Raw genomic sequence first — 27,167 nt, 5'->3', positions numbered from 1 at the left:
CTCAAGGCCCTTGAGGAGATACTCCTGCAAGTTCTCAAATTTTCAAGGCTGTCCATATTCAGACTCACCTCTTGATTAAAGAGGACCCTCCTACCGACTCCCACAACCTCATCCACCTTCACTTTTGCAAGGGTCTTGGTCCATTAATACCTACTCCCTCTTCATTGTCTTTTTCCTCAGCATGTAAATAAAGCCAAATTTTTTCCATCTGAAAACACCTACACACTCTTTTCTGGTTTTTTTCTTGCAGGATATCACATATTGGAAAGTTCTACAGATCAATATGTGATGGCTCATCATACACAAATACATTCGGAATCATCATTTCTTCCCTCTCCCTTTGGCTTCATAATCCAGTTTCTGAAAATGGTAGTTTACACTTAATATGTTCACTTTCTCACCCTCAGTCCACTTCTAAGTAGCCAACTGGGCTTCGAATCTAGCGACTCCACTGAAAATGCTCTGGCCACAGTCAGCAGTGGCTGTTTCCCATGATATAAAATGATTATTTTTCAGATCTTCTCTTGCTTGGTCTCTCACTAGCATTCAATACCACTGACCATCCCTTTTTGGAAACACTTTCCTTTTCACCTCTGTTCTCCTCCCAGCTCTCTAGTCATTCAATCTTTCTCTTTTGTAGTTTGTTTTTTGTCCTTATTCTTAAATATTGCTGTATTTTTAAGCTCCAGACTCACATATCCTGTTGTACAAGTTTATCCCACAGTCTCTTCAAACTCAATACTTTAAAAAAAAAAAAAAAAACAACAAAACCAACATCTAGGATGAGAAATGGATTTAGGAAAAATGAGGAAGTATTATCCATCTTTCAGTGAATGGAACTTCTCATCACCTTGCTTGGGATTTATTCTCTATTTCTTCTTTCCCTTACCACCCCTGCTTATGTAAGGATGAAGGTCTATACCCTTGCCAAAACACTGGTTCAATCTCACGTTACACCAACAACTTCCTAATTCTCAGGTTGCAAGCTGGCAGCCTGCAGGTTGCCTCTAGCCTGCATACATTTAGCTTGGTTTATACAGTGTTTTAAATTGTGTAAAATTTCTCTTCATCCAGAGAGGGAGCTTTCGTAAGAATCCCGATTCATGGCTTCTCTTGCAAACCAGAAGGTAGGTAAGACAGGACTCTGCGTCCAAACAGCTACAGTAATTCTAACGGAGGAGAGGCTGCCTCGTTCATGTGGGGAGGTGCTGTCCAGGTGCGCTGTTTCTCTCATTTACATCACCAGTCTGGACCAGACATCAGAGTGTGCAACTTCTGTCCCTCACTAGCTTCCTGGGCTCTGGATTTGTCTCCTGTCCACACTGATCCAGAATGACCTGTTCTAAAAGTCACTTCCGGGCAGAGCTTCTAGTTAAATTCCTTCAGTGGTTAAGGATTAGCTTCTGGACAAAGTTCAAACTCCTCTGTGTGGCATTCAAGGTCCATCAGGGTGTGTTTCCTGTAACCTTCTCAGTTTCATTTCTCCTCCCACCTCCTCCTCCAAATCTATGTTTCTCCAATCATACTGATATTACTTACAGTTGCCTTGATGGGCCATTTTCCTTCCTGCTGACTGAAAAACTTCCTACATGTACTTCCTTCTGCCTAGAAAACTTCACATCACTCTAGTGCACTCCAACTGTACCTACCTTCCCCTGCTTTAAAACAAAAGGGGGACATCCTTCACCCACTGAACTCCAGCCTTGTTTAGGTACGTACTCTGTGTCCTTCCTTAACACTGTGCTTCCCACTTTCACAGCACTTGTCCCACTCCATGGTCATCATTTGCCTGCTCTCACACAGACTATGAGTGCCTTAAAATCTGTGGAAGTGTCTTTGATCCTGAGCGTATCATGGAGTATTTGGCAAATCACAGGCAAGTATATACATTCATAAAAAATGGTATATGTAAAAGCAGTTTTGTAAACTCTATTGTTTTGTATACATGGAAGGTAGTACCATTACTGTCTACGAGGAAAAGCAAAACGTCCTTTAATGTAAAAAATTTAAATTAAATACTCTATAATAAATAAAGGTTCCCCAAAAGAATAAAATAAATTTGTCACAAAAAAATCTGTTTTCTGGCGTGTGTGTGTGTGTGTGTGTGTGTGTGTGTCTCAGGTCTATTAGACAGGAAAGACAACCCTTGGTTTCCTAAAATAATTTGAAAATATATCACCTTTTGTAGATTAATAATTTGCACCTATTTGAGGAATACATAGAGTCAATAAAATAAATCAATCAGTCCTATAAGTAACTACTAAATAAGGGCAATATTTGGCATAGTGAAGCATCACCCTTAGAAATATGTCTCTTGTTGGTTATGTGTCTATGTTACGGGAGTTATTATCCATCAGATTCCTAAGGAATTAAATTTGGAAAACCACCGCTACAATTTGATTCACATTTTCCAGTCTAAAATGTACTTTCAAAATTAACCCCACATTTAACTTTCACCATTTTGTGAATTAAGTAGCATTGCTTCCCATTACAAATGAGGGACTTTCTGGGTACATTCAGCTTAGAGGAAGAGCTGGGACCCATTCTGAGCTTTTTAACCCGGAACCGGGGGTTCTACCCATTACACTACCACTCTTTTCAAACTTCTACTGCCCTCAGCTCTTCCGAGGAGAAGCCCAAGCCTTGGCTGGCTTTCAATAAGATCAAGAAGCCTGCAGCAAGTTCTGTGGCTGCCTCGTTATTTCTACCCTCAAGTAAACTAAACTGTTATCACATTTCAGCTAATAACTACTGTCAGAGAGAGAACACACTGACTGCAGGGGATCAGTTAGTTATATAACGCAGATCTACTTACAGAAGCGGCAAGCACACAGCCTTATTTTAACAGCTGCGACTTTATAAAGCCGTTATATTTGGCCGCTCCTTGAAACAGCTGTGCACATTCTGTACAGTGTTTTGAGTCTGCAAACTGGAACTTATGGGAATTCTAAATGTTCTCAGTTTCAAGAGAAAATTTTGTAGATCCAGGCATCACTGCCCATGTTGCAGCATTTGTTCATTTTCCCCTGTCTTACATCACTGGACAACATAACATGTGGCTGGAACGATGGGATCGATTTGTCTAACACCAACCATTATATTTTTGCTTTCCAACAGCTTCCTGAGAGTATAGCTGCCTGACATGAACTAAATGAAGATTTTTCCCCCCTAATTTGCAATTCCATATGTAAGTATGTTAGGTTAATAATGTGATTTAAATCCATGTTGATATGGGCAGAGTGTCAAGACGGGATTAAGACAAAGCACAATTTTGTTCATAATTTTGGGATCTGATTGAGCTGGACAGTTAAAGTCATCATAATAAAAATGTTTGCATATTTTACCATTTACAGAATACTTTCACATGTACCTGGAAAGACACTTCACAAGATGCAGCACTGAGACTTATAATTTTAGGAAAGGGATACTCTTCCCAAGTGTTAGTCCAAAGGTCCGTGTTCATTGTTCAATTTGAAAATGTTAAGAACATTAAGCACATTATATAGGATACATTTTTCTTACACAATAAAAAGCTGACTCTAGCCATATTTCTATGATTCTAACGACAATCTGTGACCACAGGGAAGAACACATCATCAAAGAATGAGTAATTCATATTTTAAAATCAGAATTTGGAGAACTGTTTTCCAAATGCTCCAGAACACTGTGAACTTTTTTTTTTAATTTCCTCTCATCACTTTTGTTATTATTCATCTTATGGCCACTTTTTCTCTAGATTACAAGGTGCTTGAGGGCAAGGGTCACTGCTGTCTCCGCCTTTGTTACACCTCTGGGACCCAGCACAAGGTGTTATGCCCAGCAGGTGCTCGCAATGTATCTGATGAATGCATGAATTGATATGTTCCCTAAAGCTACACAGATTTTTACCAAGAGAATTGTTTGTTTGTTTGTTTTTTTGGCCGTGCCACACAGCTTGCAGGATCTTAGTTGCCTGACCAGGGAATTCCCTCCAAGAGGACTGTCTTATCTAAAGGTGTCTTTGTTTCATTTTCCCCTTTTGCGGGGAGGTAGGTTCTTTTTATCACAGAAATCCTATTTTGAATGCTTTTGCTTTAAAAAAAAATAATATGATTGATTTGTAATACAGCTTATAGAACACTTGCAATGTTCAATGCTTCTCTCTTGATAATAAATTTTAACTTCTTTGAACACTAGTAATTTCATGATAAGGTAATTAAAATTTTTTTCAGTTTTTTGGCTAAAGGAAAAAAAAAGAAAGTATTATTCAACACGCATTAAAACAATTTTGGTTATTGTAAAAGCATCTTTTTGAACTCTATCCAATATTTTTCGTGAAAATTTTTGACATATTTAATTTAGTATAATCTATATTTAATATAGTGTACACAAAAAAGACACCTCATAACAGCGAGCTATGGTCCCCATTTTATAAAAAATAAAATTTAAGATTATTGAAAGATAAGTAAGAAAACTCAAAATGCAAATCTACTTAGGCACTCCAAAATATACACTGACAGCCTTTAATTTTGTTGGCAATTAGCAAATAAAGAAAAAGTCTGATACAGTGAACATAAATTTTCCATCTTCAAAATCTGAGCTGGTAAGCGTCAAAACTATGTTCAGTGAAAATGTTAAAACAGCAATAGAATCATGTTATTTTACAACAGTGACACGAACATTTCATTTTCTGTTAGGATGCAGTACTCCATTACAGACAGCTGTCAGAAACTAAAGCCACAATGCCTTAAAACAGGCCCTTCTCCAGCTATCATTTCTGTGACCTAATTTTTGCTCATCTCATTTCAGTAGCCTGGGAGAGGAGATGGTGGGTTAAGCCAGTATTGGTCTCACATGACAATCACAGTTTGTGCAACTCTCACACCTAACGGTGTGTTTCTCAAAGTCTACGATTCAGACCCATAATCTCATAAGAACAGAGAATGGAGCCCTGCATCCGTTCAGAGATTTTAGCTGGAGGAATGCCAAGTGGGCGGTACCTGGTTAATGGAAGCATCTGTATTAGCCACAGGTGAAGGGGAGCGACAGGCAGGTGGAGAGGAAATCTCACTGTTGGTTCCCTCCTCCCCAGACTCCTCAGTGACCGGTGACAGCAAAGTGTGACAGCGACCTGCAGTCATCTGTCACATAAAATGTTGCCCAAAGGACATGAAAATTGGTTAGCTATGTTAACAAAAGACCTGGTCAGGCACGCACAGGCCAAAACAGAGATAACTATACAACAAAAGTTAGAATTACTGAGACCCAAATTTACATACAAATTCTGTGTTACCATCTGAAAATTTTGTCCTCACGTGAATATGCTCCTAGGGGCCATTTGTAATATAAACAGGGATAAGGGATGCACGTCACATTGTAGAGTGTTCTTGTTGATGAATTATCTCTTTAATTTATTTTCCTTTTCTTGATTGATTGTATCTTTATAAATTAAAATCATGAATCATACAAACGAGGGAAGGGTCTATGAAATAAAGCTTGGTCTTTTGTGGATATTTCAAATTCCAAATATTCTAGCAAGATAAATGCACCCAGAGTAATATACTGCCAAAAGAGTCCAGGTATGGTTATACACTACCCAAAGCACAGCACATTATATGTGGAAAATATACAGCACTGAAAAACACTGAGTTATCAAACTAATTAACGCAGTTTAGATGCAAAGTTATGAGGAAATAATGTTGCAGAGAGACATTAATGGAACTTATTTTAATCCAAAGGTAAACTTTGGATTTTCTAGTTTCTTATTTGTCTAATAATAGCTTTCCTTCCATAATTTATTAAACATTTACACAACAGAATACTCAAACATACCTAGTCAGCCAGTGCTTCAGCTGGAAAAACACACAAAACATATATGTAGCATGCTTCTCCCATCCCCCAGAAAACTAGAAAACTGTGCAAAGGAATTGTTCTGAAGCTCAGAGCTTCTGAGTATTACTGCTAAATTATAAACAAATGCAGGGCCAACTTTCAGCACGTTAAGTAATTCAGGAGTCTCAAACAAATAGCTTCATTTCAACTGTCACTGTTTACAGCGTCAAAGATTGGCCTTGGCCCAAAGGTAGTCAGAGAGTTAAGGGGACGTTCCTGAGTTCTAATCTGCAAGACCGGGCACTGATCCCTAAACCAAGCCACGGAGAAGAGCCCAAAGCCACTAGGCAGGAGACAGTCAGAAGAGAGCGAGCTGGTACCCAGCAAACTGGCCTTGACCCTTACTTACCATGACCACAGAGGGGTGGGCCGAGGTCGCGGGGAGGAGCTCCCCGTCCAGGTTCTCCATCCCCTCCGCCAGCCGCTCCACGTCGGTCACCGTCAGCAGCATGGTGGCGTGTTTGGCTTTCACGGTCAGCATCTTGCATTTGGAGTTCAAAGAAGCGATCTGCTCCTGGTAGCCCTTGATTTTCTGAGCCAGCTCCTGAGGAAACATTCCCGCCCCCCCGCGCCCCGGGTGTCACAGCAGCATCCGAAGGAAACAGAACTAGTAGCGTTCATCTTCCTCCGGAGCTGGCCAATGAAATCTCAGGGCTGCGCCAGACGGAGCGGCGGGGAGGCAGGATGTGGACGGTGCGAGCGCGGAGCCTGCCTGCCGCGCTCCCCGAGCCAGACCACAGCGCGGCGGGGCCGGAAGGGGTGCTGCGGCGCGCGCGGCGGCAGAGACAACGCCAGGCGGCCGGGGGATTCTAATCCCGAGAGGCGCTCCGGGCCGCATCGGCATTTATGGGAAGTTAAGCCCTGGCAACTTTCTTGAAAATGCCTAAGGAATCTAAAACTGCCAGATGGTTCATGCCAGGCAAATTAGGTCATGTGATGACTAACACTGCCAAAAACGCAATGCTCAGCTCTTAACCCTCCGGAATATGTCAAACAGAGCAGTCATTTGTGACAGACGCATCACAAAGTAAACTGCTCCTAATTCCTGTGACCCGCGGAGTTGCTTTTTTGCAGATAAGGTGAATATCACTTAGGAAACCCTTATTTTTTTATGCAGATTACACCCCAAATAAAATTTTGTACATTCATGAAATTTTCCCTCATGTATGCCATCATGCCTCCAATGTTTCCGATGCCTCAAACTAGGGCTTTGAACTTGAAGTTTGGTTCAATTTTAATGGCTTTTAATTTTTTTTCTTGTTGAAAAAAACTGTTTTGAGAGATAGAAGTTTTAAAACTTTTACAAAGAGCTAATTGACAATATATTCTCAACAGCACATAGCTCTTAAAAAATCTAATATATTAAAATCCTAAAAGAATAATCTAAAATGGTAACTCTAAAATGTTAAATTTATACTTTCTTGCTTAAAAGATGCATACATAAGTTAAAAAATGAAGATTTAAACATTCATTCTTTTTTATTACATTCATGTAAAACATTAACCCTAAAAGTACAAAACCACTGTTTTTTTCTATTCCTTTTATTTGGCTCCTCCACTTGAAAAGCTGTCATTTAGCGTTTGTACAGAACACGTTTTGTGAGTTTTTTTTTGTGTGTGTGGTACGCGGGCCTCTCACTGTTGTGGCCTCTCCCGTTGCGGAGCACAGGCTCCGGACGCGCAGGCTCAGCTGCCACGGCTCACGGGCCCAGCCGCTCCACGGCCTGTGGGGTCTTCCCGGACCGGGGCACTAACCCGTGTCCCCTGCATCGGCAGGCGGACTCCCAACCACTGCACCACCAGGGAAGCCCTTTGTAAGTCTTTAAAATGATAATGTGTGTATACACACTCAAACTAGAGCTTTGAACCTGAAGTTCAGAAACAAACAAAATGACAAGAGCAAAATGATACATGCATGTATATGTACATGTGTATGTATATATGTACACACATACCATTTTGCTATTGTTGTCATTTTGTTTCTCCCCTCCCAACCAAAGCTGACTGGGTGGGTGGAAGGGAAAGCAGTCCAGCAGAACTCAGACAGCATCCTGTCTTCTTTCTAGTACAGAAGTACAGGAATTTTTTAAGCAAGGATTTAAAAAGTAGAAATCATGGGTTTCCCTGGTGGTGCAGTGGTTGAGAGTCCATCTGCTAATGCAGGGGACACGGGTTTGTGCCCAGGTCCGGGAAGATCCCACATGCCGCGGAGCGGCTGGGCCCGTGAGCCATGGCCGCTGGGCCTGCGCGTCCGGAGCCTGTGCTCCACAACAGGAGAGGCCACAACAGTGAGAGGCCCGCGTACCGCAAAAAAAAAAAAAAAAAGAACAAAAAAGAAAATGGAATCTAAATCACATGACGAAACTAACACATCTACACTAATGTTTAGAAATGGGAGGAGAAAATGTGACGAAATGAGCAGATCACTGGACAGCAGCCAGAGGACAGTCTATGGCTGAGTCTGCTGAGAGCCGGCTCTGTAACGATCTTGGGCAAGTCGTTTATTCTCCTGGACCATCATTCTTTTCTTTTATGTGTGATCTTAGTTCCCTGTCCAGGGATCGAACCCATGCCCCCTGCAGTGGAACCTCGGAGTCTTAACCACTGAACCGCCAGGGAAGTCCCCAAAGGTAGTAGATTAGAATCTGGTTTCTATCAGTTACTAGATCTGGAAGATCTGGAGATCATTCTAAAAAATCCGTTTTTGTTTTCTCATCGGTAACATGGAGATGATACACACAAAAAAATTCTTACCTCACAGGGTTGTTGTAAAAGATACTCTAAAATCTTTGTGAATTGTTTTAAAAAACATAAAACAAACAAAAAAGCAACCACAGCAGCAATGATAATTATTGTTATTCCAGATAGATTTTTAAAAACATATTTTCTGTGCTGTGACTGAAAAGTTGTTACAACAAAATTCTGGGTCTTACAAAATGGGATTAAAAGTAGTTTCAAAATAAATTTGTATTATTCAGTCTAATGTATGACATATAAACAGTGTTTCAAATAGTTGCGAAACATCTTTTCATTTAACTGCTTTAGTGGCAGAAGAGAAATGAATAGTTAACACAGATGATTATCTACGGTGTAGAAGTAAATGTAGGTGGGGTATTTATTTACATTACTTGTAAAGCATATGCAAATGTTAAGTGTTGGAGGCACTCACTGGCTGTGACAAGAAACTAGAGAACTGCATTTGGAAAGGGGGGAAGTAAGGTTTCCCAACCTTACACCTGACACTAACACAACATTGTTAATCAACTATGCTCCAATATAAAATAAAAATTAAAAAAAAAAGCGACCGTTGAATCTTTTGGGAATCTTACTATGCTATTTGGTTTGGAAAAACTGTTGTTCTTATGACAACGAAGTTAAAATAGAGCAGACGGAAGGAAACACTGAATGTCTGTCCTTGGCACAGAGAAATAAGACACACCCCACCCCACCCCCCAGTCACCTTCCAAAATTCATGATGCTGGGAGCCAGCCCCCAAGGAAAGAGTAAATGTGATCTATATAGGGTTTGACGGGTCAGGAGAGGAAATTCACTGCTAACTGTCAAGGAGCTGGAACACTCAAGCTCCTTGTATGATCTCTGAGACCAGGTCTGCACAAGGGGTGTCCAAGTCCTAAGGTCATAATAATTCCAAAGGTACAAAGAAGGAGGTGCATTTGAAAATGGGGAAGATGCTAACAGGCATAATCTGGAAACCCACAAAACAAACAACATGAGGCATTCTCTGATTCTGGTAAAAGCAGGTGAAGTGACCTATATGTGAAAGAGCAAATGATTTTCTTTTTAACAAGAAATACCTCTTCTTTTAAAAGAGGACCATCAAAGCATCAAGGCTTTGAGCACTGCTGTTCCTTGCAGTTTGTAAAGACAGGGAGTACAGTGTGTTTTGGTGTATGAACTGTGAGAATTCTGCAGGAGGCAGTCGGTGGGTCGTGCTGGAGATATGTCATGAATGCCGGGTCAAGAGGTTTTGGAATCAAGGGGAAGACTCATGCTACTGGGTCTTGGAAAGTATCAGCAGAAATAGCCCTCAAAATGTAAAGAGAGTCAAAGAGGCTCTCCAAGAACCCAACACATTATGCCCTGGACAGGGAAGACCTTTCTCTTTCGTCCGCTGGAAACCAATCACATATCCTCACCAAGCCAGTGTCCTGCCCTTGAACTCGGCTCGTCATACCTCGTGCCGGGAAATCTGGGCTTGCAGCTCCTGGATGTCGCTGGTGGCCACAGGCTTATCCTCAATCTCTCTGTGAGCTCCTTCTATGAGCTCCTGGAGGTGCTGCATTTCTTGCTCGTATTGTTCATATTGCACCACAGCCTCCTTTGAAAGAAAAAAAAAAAAAGACAATTATCTGTCTATGTCAATAACTGTGTAAGTGCTTCTGTGCTGCTATGTGTCAAACTCTGGTGCTAACTCCTATTTACCCATGTGTCAAGGGAACAAAGAAATGATGGGGAAAATTCCTAGATGATATTTCAGAGCCTTCTCTCTGAAACATTTTGGCAAAATTATTGATGGTCTGAAAATAGTTAAGTGGCTAGATCCTCTTTCTCCTCCGTATTGTCCTAAAGACAGCAATGTCATGGTCTAGAACATGGTAGAAAGCAGTACGAAAAACATGATTACTTCATTTTTCCATCAAAGAAATACTAAATATATATGTAAGGCACTCAGCTAAGTGCTGGAATAGGGGATATAAAAATGAATGAAGCATGGGGGGCTTCCCTGGTGGCGCAGTGGTTGAGAGTCTGCCTGCCGATGCAGGGGACACGGGTTCGTGCCCCGGTCCGGGAAGATCCCACATGCCGCAGAGCGGCTGGGCCCGTGAGCCATGGCTGCTAAGCCTGCGCGTCCGGAGCCTGTGCTCCGCAACGGGAGAGGCCACAGCAGTGAGAGGCCCGCGTACCACAAAAAAAAAAAAAAAAAAAAGAATGAAGCATGACTTCTACCCTCAGAACTTTACTGTCTAAAAAATTACAAGATAATGTAAGTAGAGTTGACCAAATAGACCATTAGTGGTTTAATGAGAGAACATGTATACAATTTTTGGATAAAGTAGGTGAAATATTAGTTGAAAGTAGATAAGAGATAAATAGTGTCATTTCTTCCCAGTAAATAATTGTTCTCTTATTAGGGGAAAAGACTAAGAGTTATAGTTGGATGTCCTTCTCAGGCAATAAAATGTATCAATAAGCTGAAATATAAAAAAAGAAAAAAAAATTCTGTAATATACCCTAGCAGTAAAGTCTTATTACAAAGTTCTAGATGATTTTCAGATGAATAATGAGATAAAAATCTGATTGAATACAAAAATTAACCTTCATTAAGTTGTTCTTTATAAAAAAAATAATTGCTGAAAGATAGCTTTCACCAAAGGATATTTTTAATAGAGCTTTCCCCAGGCTTTTGTGGATGATCCAAATGATAGCATCTCATGTCCTTATTTTATATAACCACAACAAGCTGTCTGAGTTAACACTCTGGATGTGTTTCGATGGTTGAGCCCACGCAAATGCTAAGAAAAGCAGCCCATGACTCATCTGGTGCTGCTCTGTGGGTGGCGTGGGGACCGCCTGCAGACGCCGGCTGGCCCCGCTGCACGTGCCTGCATGATGTTGCACTGCTGGATGGCTGTGTGCTGGAGCCGGCTGGCCCCCTCCTGCAGGCGCAGAGCTGCGTGGCACAGCGGCAAGCTGGTGACAACGTCCTCGGGGATCCGGAGCGCGCTCTGGCTCCTCTGCACCGCGTGGACTTTTGGCTTGAGTGACTCCATCTCAGAGAGCAAACGCTGAAAGTGCCAGTTCACATTTTATGTTTTAAAATTTTAAAATTTTATACCTTATACAAATTTGATAATTTATTTATTTACATAAAATAGATGTATACATAAAATATACATTTTCCATTTAAAATGTATATTCTGAAATATTTTATGTTTTAATGGTTTATTTCATAAGCAAGAGACATTTACTAAATTACAGCTCTGTCCCAAGTTATAAAAATGTTCCCAGGTATTCTTTTAAATCATGCATACAGTGCTCAGACTAAAACAGAGTTTAGAAATTACTTTTCCTAACTATCCTTTCTTTTTCAAAAATATAGCTCCCTACCCATTTCCCCTGAATTATTTTTGCTTGCCTGTCGGTGAGAGAGTTGCTCCTTGAGACTAAGACGTCCAACTTCTGGAGAAGTCAGTGCTGTCTGGGCTTGCTCCAAAGCAACTTGTAAGTTTCTGAGCTCTGTTTCAAATTTTTTCATATCCTGCAGAGTAAGAGCGATGTTAATGTCGATGTATAAGCACTTGAAGTCCAAAGTCATAGGTGGAGAATAGCATCATGTAACCAGGCAGGACCCTATAAGGCCTTCTGGGGCAAACCCCCTCCCCAATAATACCCTCTGCTTGAGCTCCTCTCTGAAGTACCCAGATAACAGTATCTTATGCACATTTCCTGAGCTGTTTAACGGAGCTGAAAAGCCCCCACCAGATGGAAGATGTTAATTACTTGATGACCATGAGCTCACAGCCCCAGGCCTCCTGGAGCTTAAGGACTGATACTGTTAAGCCCTGTGACATCTCCCTGTTACCTCAACCAGTCAGAGAACTGTGCACAGGCTGATCACATATGCTGTGAAGCCCCTCTCCCTCTCCCGGACTTTAAAAATGCTTTGCTGAAACCCTGCAAAGGGTTTGGAGTTTTGTGGGGCATGAGCCACCCATCTCCTTGCATGGCCCAAATCTTTCTCTGCTCCAAACTCCGATGTTTAGGTGTTGTTTGGCGTCACTGTGAGTCAGACACACGACCATAACCATCACAGTCAAGAAGGCTCATCAGAGGTAAGCACTCTACGTTTGATATACAACCACGATTGTTTTTTTAATGATAGACTTTTCCATTTAAATTACTTTTTTTTTAAAGAAAACATTTTATGTTTTACCTTGGCAGCATCGTGGAGATTCTGCAAATGAATTCTGATCATCTGCCGCAGCCCCTCAGTCTCCCGTCCCAGGTCTGCTACTTGCTGAGACATTTTTTCCGTGTGGTATACGCTATTGAGGTACTGTAATTTCTCAGTCATCACTTCCAGATTGTTGTAAATCTCTTCAGATTCTTCTAGCATGGTCTAGAGTGAATTATCAATGTTCACGACATTGACAGGTAGGCAGAGAGGTATGGGTAATCAATACAGTGTGGTTTAAAGACCGTCAGACTGGGGAGGGAGTAAGGAGACGTAATTCCCATTTTCCATGCACATTGTGTAGGTCGTGTGTCTTACTGTGTTTAACCTTCACAGCCCCGTGCCTGCTCCCCACTTCCTGTTACCCCCTTTTCAAAAAGAAATCAAATTTCAGGAGCTGTAAACCATTTGTTGAGGCCACCTGTGTTGGACCATAAGGCTACTGCCACAACTGCCACCCCAAGCGGCTCCCTGGTGAGGGTCAGGACGTGAGTACTGCCAACAGTGGTGATGCTCTGACGCATTGGGTATCTTCATCAGGTCACTGGCCCCCCTTCTCTCATATTCAAACTAAAGCGATGCTTTTCAGGTCTCATATTCTGTATCTAAGACCTAAGCATATATGGATCTAAGAAATGAAAATAAGACAAGACCATCACAAACACTTGCTTTAAGTGAGACAAAGGGGTAGAAACAACTTGGCATAAAACAAAGCCCTTGTCATTCAAGATAGTATCATCTCTGGGGACGAATAACAACATCAACAGAATAAGAAGCATGTAATATGCATTTTATAAGCAGAGTGAAAGAAGAAAGGGTTAAGGATGCCAGAAGTGAGATGTGCTACTGCTTGCAGGAGGGTTGAGAGAAGGCTTCCTGGGAGAGTCACATTTGAGCTGAGTCAGAAGAAGGTTTGTATTGACAGATGGGGAGGGAAAGGAAAGACATTTTATGCTGAGGGGACAGAATAATAAGCAAAGGCACATAGGCGAGTGAGCACAAAATGTGCAGTTCCTGGGGTGTGTGATGTGTAAAGAGGCGAAATGAGAGATGGGACATTCCTCTTAGGCAATAGATTCTTATTTTAAAAAATATAGTACATCTTTTTTCTCACAATAAATGTCAAATACATATATTATATAACATATTATATATTATATATTATATAACATATTATATATCATATTATATAACATATTATATATTATATAACATATTATATATTATATATATTATAAAGCTTAGAAAATACTGAAAAATAAAGAAGATAGAATAGTCCATAATCCCATATCCCAGAGATAACTTTAAGCAATAACTGCTGTTCAGTTTGGGTATAATTTTAGGTAATTGAGATCATAACATACCTACAATTTTCCATCTTTTTCACCTGATATTAGAACACATGCATTTTCTCTCGCTGTGTTGTTTTTGGATAAAGTCAGGCACGGGAGAACTCCCCAGAACGGTGTGTGACAGGCTGAGTTTCCTCCTGAATGTCTGTGTGAGGTCACCACCAATACCTGACATCTGTCCTCCTGTGTCCCTCAACGCACTCAACCCACTGAACTGCCCAAGTCAAAAACACCTGGGGGGCTTCCCTGGTGGCGCAGTGGTTGAGAGTCTGCCTGCCTATGCAGGGGACACGGGCTCGTGCCCCGGTCCGGGAGGATCCCACATACCACGGAGCGGCTGGGCCCGTGAGCCATGGCCACTGAGCCTGCGTGTCCGGAGCCTGTGCTCCGCAACGGAAGAGGCCACAACAATAAGAGGCCCGCGTACCGCAAAAAAAAAAAAAAAAAAAAAACACCTGGGAACCATGCTTGGATCCTCCCTCTCTTTCAGCCATACCCAACAGCCTCCAAGTCCAGAGTTTTTGCTGGGTAATACCCCTTGATTTTTGTCCTCTCTCAGCCTCCAAAGAGAGGCCTTGTCATTGTCTACTGGAATACTGAAACCACCTTCTAGTTGTCACACCTTCATCCATCTGTTTTCCACAGGCTTCTAAGTCATCTTTCTTAAACTGTAAGTCTGAGCTTGTCACTTGCCTGCAGAACATCTGTCCAAGGCTTAGAGTGACTTCAGGAGAAAGAGGCCAAGTTCTTAACAGGCTTCCATGATCTGTCTTTGTCTTCTCCCTCTTTCCAGCTCTCTGCAGACCTCCTCGCCAGCGCACCAGCTAGAGCACCCCTCACTCCTACTGCCGGGATTTCAACATGCGGTTTTGCCTAAAACTCCACGACAAGTAGGCTGCGTGTCTTTCAGGATTCAGCTCAGAATCACCTTTTCCTTCCTTAATCTTCTCAAATCCTGGGCTGTCTGGGTTGGGTACCCTCCCATGAGTTCCTTCAGCATCCTGGGCTCTCAATCCCTGCACTTATCACACTGCATTGTAATTGTCTAGATCTGTCTTTCTATCTCCTTTCTCCCTTTAATTATCAACTCCCGGGGGCAGAGGCAGGGAATATCCTTTGTGTTTCAAATGCCTAACAAAATTCCTAGCTTTGGAAAGCACTCTATAAATGATTATTGAATACATAAATGAATGAGAGCTGGAGCTATTTAAAAAAAAAACAAAAACAAAAACAAAACAAAAAACTACCTTCTTGGTCATTTTAAAGACTACATTATAGTTTATGAAATCCAAAAATTTACTCAGAAAACTCTGACATTTAAGTTTTCTTTAAACTTCCAGTACAGTCATTAATACTCATATAAAATATTTCCTACATTTCAGATTACAGAGTAGTAATGTTCTTTTGATCGTGATACATTTCCTATTGTTTTTCAAAGAGATTTAACCAAGTTACCAGCAGTTACCAGCAGTGTTTGATAGCTCTCACTTCTTTAAATATGAACTTTTAAAAATACTGTTAACTTGATAATTAAAATGCTCTCTCTCTTTTCTTTTTTTTTTTTTTTGCGGTACGCGGGCCTCTCACTGTTGTGGCCTCTCCCGTTGCGGAGCACAGGCTCCGGACGCGCAGGCCCAGCGGCCCTGGCTCACGGGCCCAGCCGCTCCGCGGCATGCGGGATCCTCCCAGACCGGGGCACGAACCCGTGTCCCCTGCATTGGCAGGCGGATTCTCAACCACTGCGCCACCAGGGAAGTCCGCTCTCTCTCTTTTAAATTTGCATTTCTAGATTTCTAATGAATATTTTTTCACTGTTTACAACCAATTGTAACTTAATTCTTGTCTGTTAATGTATAATGCATAACGTCAGGCAGAACAACTCTGTAGTTGTTTAAGAAAGATTTCTTGGGAGGAGTGTGCAGGATTGATTAGAGAAGAAAGATAAATACAGGGAAACCAATTAGGAACCTGTTAAAGCATTCCAAGAAGGAGAAAATGAGGCTTTGGTCTAGAACCCTGTCAACTGGAATTGGAAAAGGGGATGCATTTAAAAGACATGAATATACATAAATCAGAATAAAAGAGAGAAAATCTAAAATACTTGAGGATACTCATGTAACTTAAATAAAGACCATTTTGTATTTGACTGCAAGATAACTGGCTATTAGATATCTGTATCTAATTCAAGCCTAAATTATAAAGGGATGAAATAATTTCCTGGATGATATAGTCGAGAGAAAACTTCAGAGGAAATGAAGTAATGCGGCCCCCATGTGGTGTGGACTCATTCCCAGCTGACCCCTACTTCCTGCGGGAGGTCAGCCCACTGTGACCAGGCAGAAGGGCTGGAAGGAAGAGGCATGAAATTGAGGCTCTGACTGAGGACCCATGTGCCAGGGACTGTGCTTGATGACGGCACATATGTTAAACCATTTGATCTTCATGATAACTCTGCAGTACGAATATCATTTACGTCTCCATCTTACTGATAAGATTGAATTCTGAGAGGCAAAGTAGTTTCCTCCAAATTACACAGCTCTAAATGTCAGAACTTGGTTACCCCGTCAGTCTGAGTCTGGAGGCTATAATCTTTCCACCTGTCCCTACAGCTCTTCCTGGGGAAGAATTTCCCACCATATTCCTGCATACAATTATTTCAAAGAAGCTGCAAAAAAAAGAGTCCTATCTGGATGATTATTTTTGGTCTTGGGAAATGGAAAGTCTAGGGGAGACAGAGGAGGAAATTTATTTATATATATGGTCTTATGAAATCTCATGGGTAGCTACTTTCTTCCAATCCCCTGGACAAGTTGTTAGGGCTACCTTACCTTTCTTTTTTCCTGGCACCTGAAATAATTTTACATCATGGTCCTCTAAATTTTCTGTCAGCCTAGCCAGTTAAATCAAAGCACTCTCTTAGTTACTCTTTGAAAACTATTTTCCCAAAGTTACCTGATGTGAAATGTATTGTTCCCGAAGCTGGCTTGCAGAATTCCATGCAATCTTTCCATGTACTGAGACTTTAGCTTTCTCAATCCACTTCAGAATTGTCTCCAGCATTTCATTGTATTCTTCTAAATGGGATGCTGCCTGAAAAATCATTAACATTCAGATAACAAATGTAAACTCTGCTTCGTGAGCTAGAAATCAGTCTTCGGTCTCTCTTTGGACACAATAATCCTAGGAACTGATCATTATGATATCTGTGATATCTAAAGGTATCATGAAAAATTATTTCCTTGTTGAACATCTATTAAGGACTTCTCAGTGACTTTAGGATAAAGTCCAAGTTCTTACTATGCTTGAATAATCTTTTAAAAAATTCTCCATTCTTATCTCTTATTCCTCTACCTAGCTCTTCTCTCTCCCTCCTTTCCTACTCTACCCTCACTGAGTAAGGAGGTGGTAGGTGGGGATTATAGGTTTCAATATTATAATTTATTGGTTGCAAATTCTGATTTAACTCATCCCTGATTACAGAAAGAAACATAATCTATTGGCAAAAGTTCAGTCTATGCTCAACAATTATGATGATGTGTGACCTGAACCAATTAAGTAAAGGCAAACATACATACATATATATTTACTTATTTATAAAAGTCCATTTATAGGAACACCTTTGTCAATAAATTTATTATATGGTTTGATATAAAATAAAGTCAGGTTTACGTGTCAATTTTAGGAACACAGGCATGGTATGAAATAAGCTACATTTAACTTACTCTCATCACTGTCCATATTATCTTTTCACTTATTTTTAAAAGCAAAAAATAGAAAATTGAATTTTGGCTTTAGAGAATGTTGATTACTGGCTGGGAAAACATACCTGGCTGAGCTTAGAGAGCCGGTTATTGGCCTGTCTAATGGTCTGCTGGTGAAGTTCAGTCAGTTTTCCAATCTTCTTGGCCAGTGGTTTACCCAGTTGGCCATTGTGTTCTGAGAATTTTTGTACTGCTTCATCTAGGTCCATTAATTTTAAGTTACAGACATCTAATTCCTTTCCTAGCACCTGGATGGTCATCAAAAGGAAAGAACGTTAGACTATAGATAATAAATTTCTCCAGATTTTCCAGAATCAGAAGGATTATATTTTAAATGATTTTTGTAAAAGCCAAATATATAAGAATAATTCAACCATGATCGGTTCATTTCTGTTTCTTCAGTTGAAAAGGCACAGCAGGATGTTTTGTAACCCTGGTGTTTATTTCCTACGAGGCTGAGAGAGCTAAAATATTCCTTCTGTCCCACCCAAAAAGGATTACCTTTACTCATTGGCAAAATGAGAACAGGGATTTAACTACCAAGAACATCCTTCATTTTGAAATTTATATACTTGTAATCCTAAACCATCATTTAGTCCTTTGACACTACATATGCATGTATATTTATGAATACAGTTTAACTGTGATAATAAATTATACGATATAAGTAGCTCTATATTATTGTATTTACAAAATTTCTTTACTGCCTGCCTTTACTCTCTGGTTTTCATGAAGCCTGCTAATCAAGGAAGCTTTTTTTTTTTTTTTCTGTATCTTCAAAATAAACTAATGCACTCAGAATATTTAATTCATTCAATAGCCCCCCTTATATTTCCACTTCTCCTTCCTTACCTTTTGGTCAGTTTTAGCTTGAACTAAATTATCTGTCTTTGCTCTCAGCTTGGTTAGAATAGTTGTGAGATCTTTGGCTATCTTCTGAATTTGCTGGCTGAATTCCTGACTCATGGCCTTGCTCTGTTCAACTTCTTTTATTTTGTCCTGGATCTAAATAATCAATGAGAACAGCAAAATCAACCATGGTAAAAATTGGATAATTAATACTAATATATATCTCCATCTTCAGATATTGCCAAGAGGCACTCTAAGTCATCAACACTGCTTTGGCATCGAAGTACCTCAACAAGCCAGCCACGTGCAATTACAAACGCTCATGGTTTTCCCTGCAGCCTTACTTCCCACCATTTTACGTATTAACTGCACCTCTTTCTGCTGCTATTTCAGCAAAGGAACAAGCAATGCATGTACAGTGATTCACTCATCAGGTGTTTACAGGAAGCAGTGCAGATAGCTGAGTTTGAACTCTATCTTCTCCACTTACTAACTCTGTGACCCTAAACATACAAACTCTTCTAGGCCTTTTTCTTCATAAAATGGAAGACGATTCCAGATAATTGGAGGCACACAGATTTGTGTCCATGCACCTTTTCATAAGTAGCTGTTAATGATCTGTTAACTCTTTTTCTAACTTCCAATTACCTCTGTACAGTATGACAAAAAAGCACAGAACATGTCCAATGGAAAGGAAAATGAAAAATCACAGTTAATATTTACAAGTTTCTAATGGCTTTGATTTGATATGATAACATTCATATTTTGCTTATAATAAAATGTTGAAGGGAAGATGGTAAAGAAATATTTTCTTTGTATAAATGAAAAGCCTTAAAAAAATCTCTTTAAGTGATGCAGATGTAATGTATGGCATGGTGACTATAGTTAACCATCTTATATTGCATACTTGAAGGTTGCTAAGAGTACTTCTTAAAAGTTTTCATCACAAGAAAAAAAATTTTTATAACTATGTATGGTTTTGAATGCTAACTAGATTTATTGTGTTGATCATTTTGTAATATATAAAAATAGCAAATCAAATCTCCTTAGTAGTGAGGAAATACACCATTAAAAGAGTACTTTTTTCGACTTCATTATTTTGAGTTGAGCGCTAACGTAAATGGAATGCATGTGAATAACTCTATTATAGGGAAATGTATCCAGAGGAAAAAAACCTGAAATTTGAACTTCTTTTTTTAAGATCTGAACTCGCCAAGTCATCCTTCCCAAAAGACCTTCCAGTGTCTAAGAAGAAAAACCAAATAAGTAATACTGTAAAATATTAGTATAAAATTAGTATTTTAATACTTAAAATAAAAAATAATATTTTAGTTTAGGTCAATAGTATGATGCAGTAGAATTAGACTTTGATGAAAATTTTTAAACACTTTGCATCATACACCGGAGAGTCTAGAAGGTACAGCACACTTACCTGAATTTTATAGTTTTATAGTTTCTACAACGCAATACTTACTACTTTCCATCTCATGTAGTAGTTTAGAATTATCCTCCCTTTATCTTCTGTAGACCAGTTTTAACTAAACTGCTTTAGTGTTAGGCCACCAAGAAGGTCCTAAAACCCATTATGTTTCCATACAAATGCTACTGAAGCTATTTTCCCTACATGAAAGTGTATGTTCTTTACTAGGAGTTAAGATAGAAATATCCCTCTGATCTCAGTGCTATGAATGGCTATGTAGCAATTTGTTAAATTTAAAAAAAAAAAAAGGTTTGTTTTAAAATTTATACACATTCCTGGCTTCCCTGGTGGTGCAGTGGTTGAGAGGCCGCCTGCCGATGCAGGGAACACGGGTTCGTGCCCCGGTCCGGGAAGATCCCACATGCCGCGGAGCGGCTGGGCCCGTGAGCCATGGCCGCTGAGCCTGCGCGTCCGGAGCCTGCGCTCCGCAACGGGAGAGGCCACAACAGTGAGACGCCCACGTACAGAAAAAAAAAAAAAAAATTTATACACATTCCTTTCCTTAGTTATTTGGAAGTTAGAGTTAGACTGATAAGACTTCCTCTAGACACAATACGGGACCCTATAGCATGCATTTGGGGTAGAAACCTCATTCCTGGTTTGACCTTATTTTTTTAACTCTGATTTTCCCTTTTTTCAAATATCTTCACCTACTACATCTTGCTGAACTGAAACAACAAAAGAAGAGTGCCTGGCAGACTCTGGATACTCTATAAATACTTGTTGAATACATGAAATGTGTCTTTGTTTCTCTGAGTAATTTCCTTTTGGAAGCAGATAAATTATCTTTAATGTTTGACAGTATTGTTCACATCTAATATCTTCTCATATGCTTCTTGCCTATGAATAAGACCTCTAATTTAATATTATTATTTTATACTGATCTTTTTTTTTTTAACTCTGTTTCCATGAAGACAGGATGGTGAAAATCACGAACTCTCATACAAGAGTACTGAACCTATAAAAGAGTGGAAAAGTACTCTTTCTTGACCGTAGGTTTACCTGATCATGGATAGTTCCTAGGTCCAAGGCCACTTCAGCTAGCTGAAGGGAGAGTTCAGAAGGTAATATAGTATAAAGACCAAGATACTTATTCTTCTGTTCTTCAGCCATTTTCTCAATGTTCTGTCGGTGATTTGTGGCTTCTGTTAGGAGAATCTGAAGAAAAGATCAACATAAGAAATTTCTGGGAGCCTGATAAGGAAATTAATTTTTATGGGTACAGAGACAAGGCTATGTATTGTTCCTCAAAATATGATTGTGTGGAATTAGAGAAACACATTTACAAAAAGCAAAATTTTCTTTAGTCTCAATAAGAAGCATGTCCACTTTATACAGAACAAAAGAAAGCCCAGTGAAATAATACTAAAAGTCTTATAGAAAACTTTTAGTTTTCTATAAGTTACCGGGAAGTTCTCTGCTGAACTTCCCAGTAATTTATCTTGTAGCTTATTAATAATTTCAGTGGCTTTTTTAACCTGATGACAAATGTACATAAATGTTTATAAAACATTTCTAAAAATTTTTAATTCAATTATTTCATTGAATATAAACAGATACATTTGATTAAAAGCAGGACAATTTTTTAACATGATGGGTCTAGGGAATGAGTTTTGTACCTTAAGTTCTTCAAGTTGAGCATCTATTTCTATTGTTGGATTCCCCAAATACTCCTTCGTTTCCTGAACCCAAGATTTTACTGAATTGATGTGGGTCTCCACCACTTCTCGCTCCTTCAGCTCCTGCCTTAACACCTTTCTGTTCTTCTTCACGTTCTCCTGTATGCTTTAAATACAATAAAGGGAGAAAGCAGATGTGGATTGAAACGAAAGGAACCCCCCCAATACATGACATCAAATTGTCAAAAACAGACATTAAAAAAGTGAAGCCGCCTATCTTTTCCAAGTAAAGACACTTCCCCCAAACTGCCAGATGATTTTCAGTAACACTTAAGTTTTCTTCAGGTATAACAGGAGAAAATACATCACGTGAAGTGAATGAATTATCCCTGGAAAATTGAGAGCTGACATACTCCCATGCCACTAAACTGCAATTCATTTTCTTGTCGAGAGTAACCTGGAGATTGTTTGATTATTTATTTCCTCTTTGAAAATCTACTCATGGTGCAGAATCATCAGCCTTTAAAGGTAATGTGTAACTGGAATATTTGTGCCTATTAGAAACTAGTCTTTAAATAAAGACTCAAACTTTGGAAATTTTATGATTAATAATGTTCAACATCCAAATTTTAAGTCTTTATTTGAATTGACATAAATTTGGTTAAAAAAATTTAAATACGTGGAGTCAGATTATCCTGAACTCATCTATAGTGAAGGGGTGAATGTAGGATATGTATGAGTAATAGTAGTTAATACAGGAGTTAAATTACATAGTGACGTTTCCTCTCTGGCCCCATAAGTGAATCAGGCTGGTTACATATCATGAAGATTAACTTTCAGGACTTCCCTGGTGATGCAGTGGTTAAGAATCCGCCTGCCAATGCAGGGGACACAGGTTCAAACCCTGGTCCGGGAAGATCCCACGTGCCGCGGAAAAACTAAGCCTGTGCGCCACAACTACTGAGCCCATGCACCGCAACAAGAGAAGCCCGCACACCGCAACGAAGAGTGCCCCCCCCCCCCCCGCCTTCCACAACTAGAGAAAACCTGTGTGTAGCAATGAAGAACCAACACAGCCAAAAATAAATAAATAAATAAATAAAAGATTAACTTTCTCTAAGTTCACTATCAGTAAATGACTATTATTTACCTGGACTTTGGTATCATCCTTGCTCTAATCTATGTGTCATAGATCTAATCTATCTAATCTATGTGTCTCATAGCCAATGAGTTATCAAGATTTATCAAAACCAAGTACTCAATAGCTCCCAACTGTTTACCTTTTAAGCTTTATGTCTCATGAATCGCCCCATCACCCAAGAGTTCCCCTGAGGTGACATGCTTCCTTCCACGCTTTCTTGTTATTGCCCTGTTTGCAGAGCTCTCCTCCCACCTCACTGGCTGGCTCAAGCCTGCTTAGTCTTTAGCTTAAACACCCTTCTGAAGAGAAGCCTTCCTTGACTCCTCTCCTAGTTTAGTTGCCTCTGCTTTGATTTCCCTTAGTGCCCCTCCCATGTTCCACCTAAAAGGCATCTTTAGTTGTCTACCTCTGCTGCTTGACTATAAACTACCTGAAGGCAGAGATTGCATCTGGTTCATTACTATATTTCTAAATACGACTAGATATGTACTAGATAGCAAGGATGACAGGAACAGAGCCCCACATTTGTAAGGTGGTCGGGGGGAGCACTCCCAGACTCTTAATACCACATTTGTCCCTTTGGGTCATAGCCAAGTTTAGAAGCAGAGAAGGAGAGCAGGTGTATAATTACTTCAGGCACCGGTCCTGCATTGCCGTGATTTCCTGCACAGTAGGTAGCTCTTCTCCGGGGGACAGCTCGGCCCCATCCTGGAGCATGCTCACTGCTTGCTGCTCCAGCATCCGTAAGCCCGACTGTTGCTGCTCCAGCTCCAGAATGAATGTGTCAAGATATTCAAGAAGAGTTAGGAGTTCTGCTTTCGAGGCTTTCTCTGCTGAACTTCCCGGTAATTTATCTTGCAGCTTATTAATCGTTTCAGTGGCTTTTTTAACCTGATGACAAATGTACATACTATGAAGTTCAAAGTAAATAAACTGAAAAAAACAGGGCAATTCCCATAAATGCCAAATCTGACACTAATGCATTGGAGCACGTTAAAGATGATGGTGTCAACTCTAAATCTCAGGAAACTAAAATGTGAACAATCTCCTTAACATGGAAGGAAAGACCACGCTATTATTCTGGGTTTTAAGATTTAATCTCAAAATAACATCAGGGCAGGGACTCCCCTGGCAATCCAATGGTTAAGACTCTGTGCTCCCAATGCAGGGGGCACGGGTTCGATCCCTGGTTAGGGAACTAAGATCCCACATGCTGCATGGCGTGGCCAAAAATAAATAAATAAATAAAATATATAATAATAATAGGGCAATCAGACATTTCATAACATTGAAAAAGGTTTTTTTAAAAAAATTTTCTTTTACTAAACAGATAAAAGAAAAACTCTTTTCAATATTTACGCTAACATGAATACGTGCCTTTGAGTCATCAAGGAAGATGTGGCTTAAAACTTGAACCCTACTTAAAAGGGAAGATATTAAGTTAAACAGGATTTGGAAAATGAGTTAAATTCCTGCTTATTTCATGGCAAAGACAAAGTGTTTTGCACTTTTTCAGGGCCAGGAAAGAAAGTGTCACTAAGAGCCTCACAAATGGGGCAAAATGGGCTTGTCCCCCTTTCAAATGTGATTACTTGGCTTATTTCCTATTAAAATAACTGGACCCAGCCTTGGGACTAAATTGCACATTGCATATGTATTTTATTTCATAATTTGGTTTTCATATCAATGTAAATAGAGATTTTTTTGAAAAGGCTTTTTACTTTCATAAGGCCGATTTGAAAAAAGGAGCAAAATACCACTTTTCAAAATACATTCTCATCAGCAAGGAAACAATACTTTGAGCCCATCAGTAATGGAGATTACCTTATTGTTAAAGCTCTTCCACTCATCCACTGCATCTTCCAGTATCTTCTCCTGGTCCTGGGCCACAGCGCGGAGCCGGGTCCAGCGCTGCCAGACAGCCGTCATCGACCTGCTTATGGTTGCTTTGCTGGTGCCATTTCCGGTTCTTTCCAGTTCTGAAGCTTTACCCTCTAAGGCCACAATTTTCTCATGAAAAGAGTTAACTACTGACACTAAAGCCTGGGTGGGCAGAGGAACAGAGGTTGAGGGGAGAGATGGTTTTTCTCAAAAGCTCTATGGATTTTGGTAAAGCCTAAAATTATCCGCAAAAGGAAATGTTCCTACATATGTTTATTTTCCTCTGGTAATTCTTACTTTTACATTTAATTTGTAATTGAGTTAGGCTTGGCTTTTTTAAAAGAGGTAAGGCGAATACTTATTTATTACAAACAAACATTTACATGCTGCTTGAGATGACATTCTCCCATTTTTAAAAACTAGCAAAAATATAAGTGAATGGAATTTGATATTTAAGTATGTCACATTCTACCTTATTTTGCTGTGATATGAGTGAGACTCAGCTATTAATTTTTGAATTTTAATTGAACTAATGTAAGTTACACCAGAAAGTATTTACTGAAATCTATTGTATCACATCTTATCAGAAGCAAATTGCTCTGAATGTGCCTTTTTAAACCTAGCTATGCATTTCTAACGGGAATCCTAAAAAGATGACAGCATTTAATTAAGTTAAAACTGCTAAGAAATGTGGTTAAATGTATCCTTTTTGTGTTTAAAAAGCCGAGGTGGAAATGAAGATTTATTGACTTGTTTCTGGAACTATCATATTGCAAAGACCCATTACAGTTTCAATGAAAGAATATTAAAAAAAAAACAACAAAGCTAACCTTGTGTTCTGACAATTTTTCTTCTGCTTCATGACTGGAAGAAGTCTTCAGTAAAGAAAACTCAGACAGTTTCTTCTCTGCATCATTCATCAATTCAATAACCTCTTCCCTTGCCTTCTGGTAATCCTGCCACTGAGCTGCACATCTTGAAAAAATCCAACACACATCAATAAGCAACTTCAAATCACACATCTCTGTGCAGAGCTCTAATGTCAATATGTCTAGTGATACTTAAGAGAAGAGAATGAACGATAATGTATATCATTAATATATTCCTATTTTCCACGTGAAAATCCATTTCACTAGAATATAAAGAACAAAACAAATCCAATACCTCTGCAAGAGATCTAATTGGACGTGTGACTCTTGTATTGTCCCCTGGCTTTTCTCTTCCAGGGAGGCCATCTTCTGTGCTAAGTCCTCTTTTCCACTTGGCTTGATGAGTGGGTCCAGGTTGGCTACTAGGCCTTGGAGCTCCTCCAGATTGCTGTGGAACTGATCCTCTGTACTAAAAAACTCCATGTGGTTTTTGAGACTTTCCTCTGCACTCTCCACATCTAGGCCGTTGCCTGTCAGCTGTAATATTTCGTGAGCGTCGTCAAGCCAGTCATTAGCTGCTTGAAACACTTGATAGTACCTTTGACACTGACTATACATCTGAGTCAAGGTAGCCTGAAAAACATTGATTGCAAACATAATCAACTCTCTTTTGCAATGTGTTTGCCAAAAATAAATTTATGCTTTCCATTTCTTTTCCAGTCTTCAGTCACATGGATGTATGTGTATAAATGAATTGATAAGCTGGTAAATTTTTTTTGGTGCAATCCATTATTATCCTTTACTTTCCCTTCTGTTCTTCTTGTTATAATTTTATTATTGCAGTTAAAATAAATAAACAAGGTCACAGATGGAATAGAAATTTATGATGGTTCTGAAATGTCCTCTCTTTAAAGAAAAAATATAATACTTACTAATATGTGGCAGAATGAATAGTCACCAAAGTGAAATAATGACTCATTTAGGTAGGAGTATAATAATACCAGTAGGAATGTAAACTGCTATAGCCACTGTGGAAAACCGCATGGAAGTTCCTCAAGAAATTAACTGCCAATATGATCCAGCAATCTCACTTCTGGGTATTTATCCAAAGAAAACAAAATCATTATCTCGAAGAGATATCTGTACTCTCATGTTCATAGCAGTGTTATTCACAATAGTCAAGGTATGGAGACAACCTAAGTGTCCATCCACAGATGAAAGAATTAAAAAAAAATACACACCTTGGAATATTATTCAGCCTTAAAAAAGAAGGAAATCCTGTCATTTCCCAAAACATGGACAAACCTGGAGGATATTACTCTAAGTGAAATAAGCCAGACAGAAAAAGACAAATATCACATGGACTCTT

The 27,167-nt window shown here is 39.6% G+C and overlaps 1 protein-coding gene across 15 annotated transcripts in view; it reads right to left on the bottom strand.

The window, feature by feature from the left end:
• The window catches only part of SYNE1 (spectrin repeat containing nuclear envelope protein 1), a 464,275-nt gene that overhangs the window by 166,164 nt on the left and 270,944 nt on the right, over nucleotides 1-27,167 (bottom strand). For 14 of the 15 annotated variants that reach the window (XM_060029753.1, XM_060029751.1, XM_060029760.1 and 11 more), the window contains 15 exons: nucleotides 26,094-26,431; nucleotides 25,760-25,904; nucleotides 24,873-25,091; nucleotides 23,680-23,939; nucleotides 21,908-22,073; nucleotides 21,291-21,446; nucleotides 18,812-18,964; nucleotides 18,025-18,207; nucleotides 17,151-17,288; nucleotides 12,826-13,011; nucleotides 12,028-12,150; nucleotides 11,495-11,677; nucleotides 10,066-10,209; nucleotides 6,221-6,415; nucleotides 4,980-5,120 (listed from right to left, as the gene is read on the bottom strand). In XM_060029753.1, the coding sequence (XP_059885736.1) occupies nucleotides 4,980-5,120; nucleotides 6,221-6,415; nucleotides 10,066-10,209; nucleotides 11,495-11,677; nucleotides 12,028-12,150; nucleotides 12,826-13,011; nucleotides 17,151-17,288; nucleotides 18,025-18,207; nucleotides 18,812-18,964; nucleotides 21,291-21,446; nucleotides 21,908-22,073; nucleotides 23,680-23,939; nucleotides 24,873-25,091; nucleotides 25,760-25,904; nucleotides 26,094-26,431 (2,730 nt within the window). The remainder of the gene's footprint in view (nucleotides 1-4,979; nucleotides 5,121-6,220; nucleotides 6,416-10,065; nucleotides 10,210-11,494; nucleotides 11,678-12,027; nucleotides 12,151-12,825; nucleotides 13,012-17,150; nucleotides 17,289-18,024; nucleotides 18,208-18,811; nucleotides 18,965-21,290; nucleotides 21,447-21,907; nucleotides 22,074-23,679; nucleotides 23,940-24,872; nucleotides 25,092-25,759; nucleotides 25,905-26,093; nucleotides 26,432-27,167) is intronic. The other variant, XM_060029762.1, reaches the window with a different exon arrangement.

The sequence above is a fragment of the Delphinus delphis genome, chromosome 14, assembly GCF_949987515.2.
Source record: "Delphinus delphis chromosome 14, mDelDel1.2, whole genome shotgun sequence".
Taxonomy (NCBI): Eukaryota; Metazoa; Chordata; class Mammalia; order Artiodactyla; family Delphinidae; genus Delphinus; species Delphinus delphis.
Note: the sequence above shows the minus strand (reverse complement) of the source record. Positions and strands in the feature narration are given on the sequence as shown.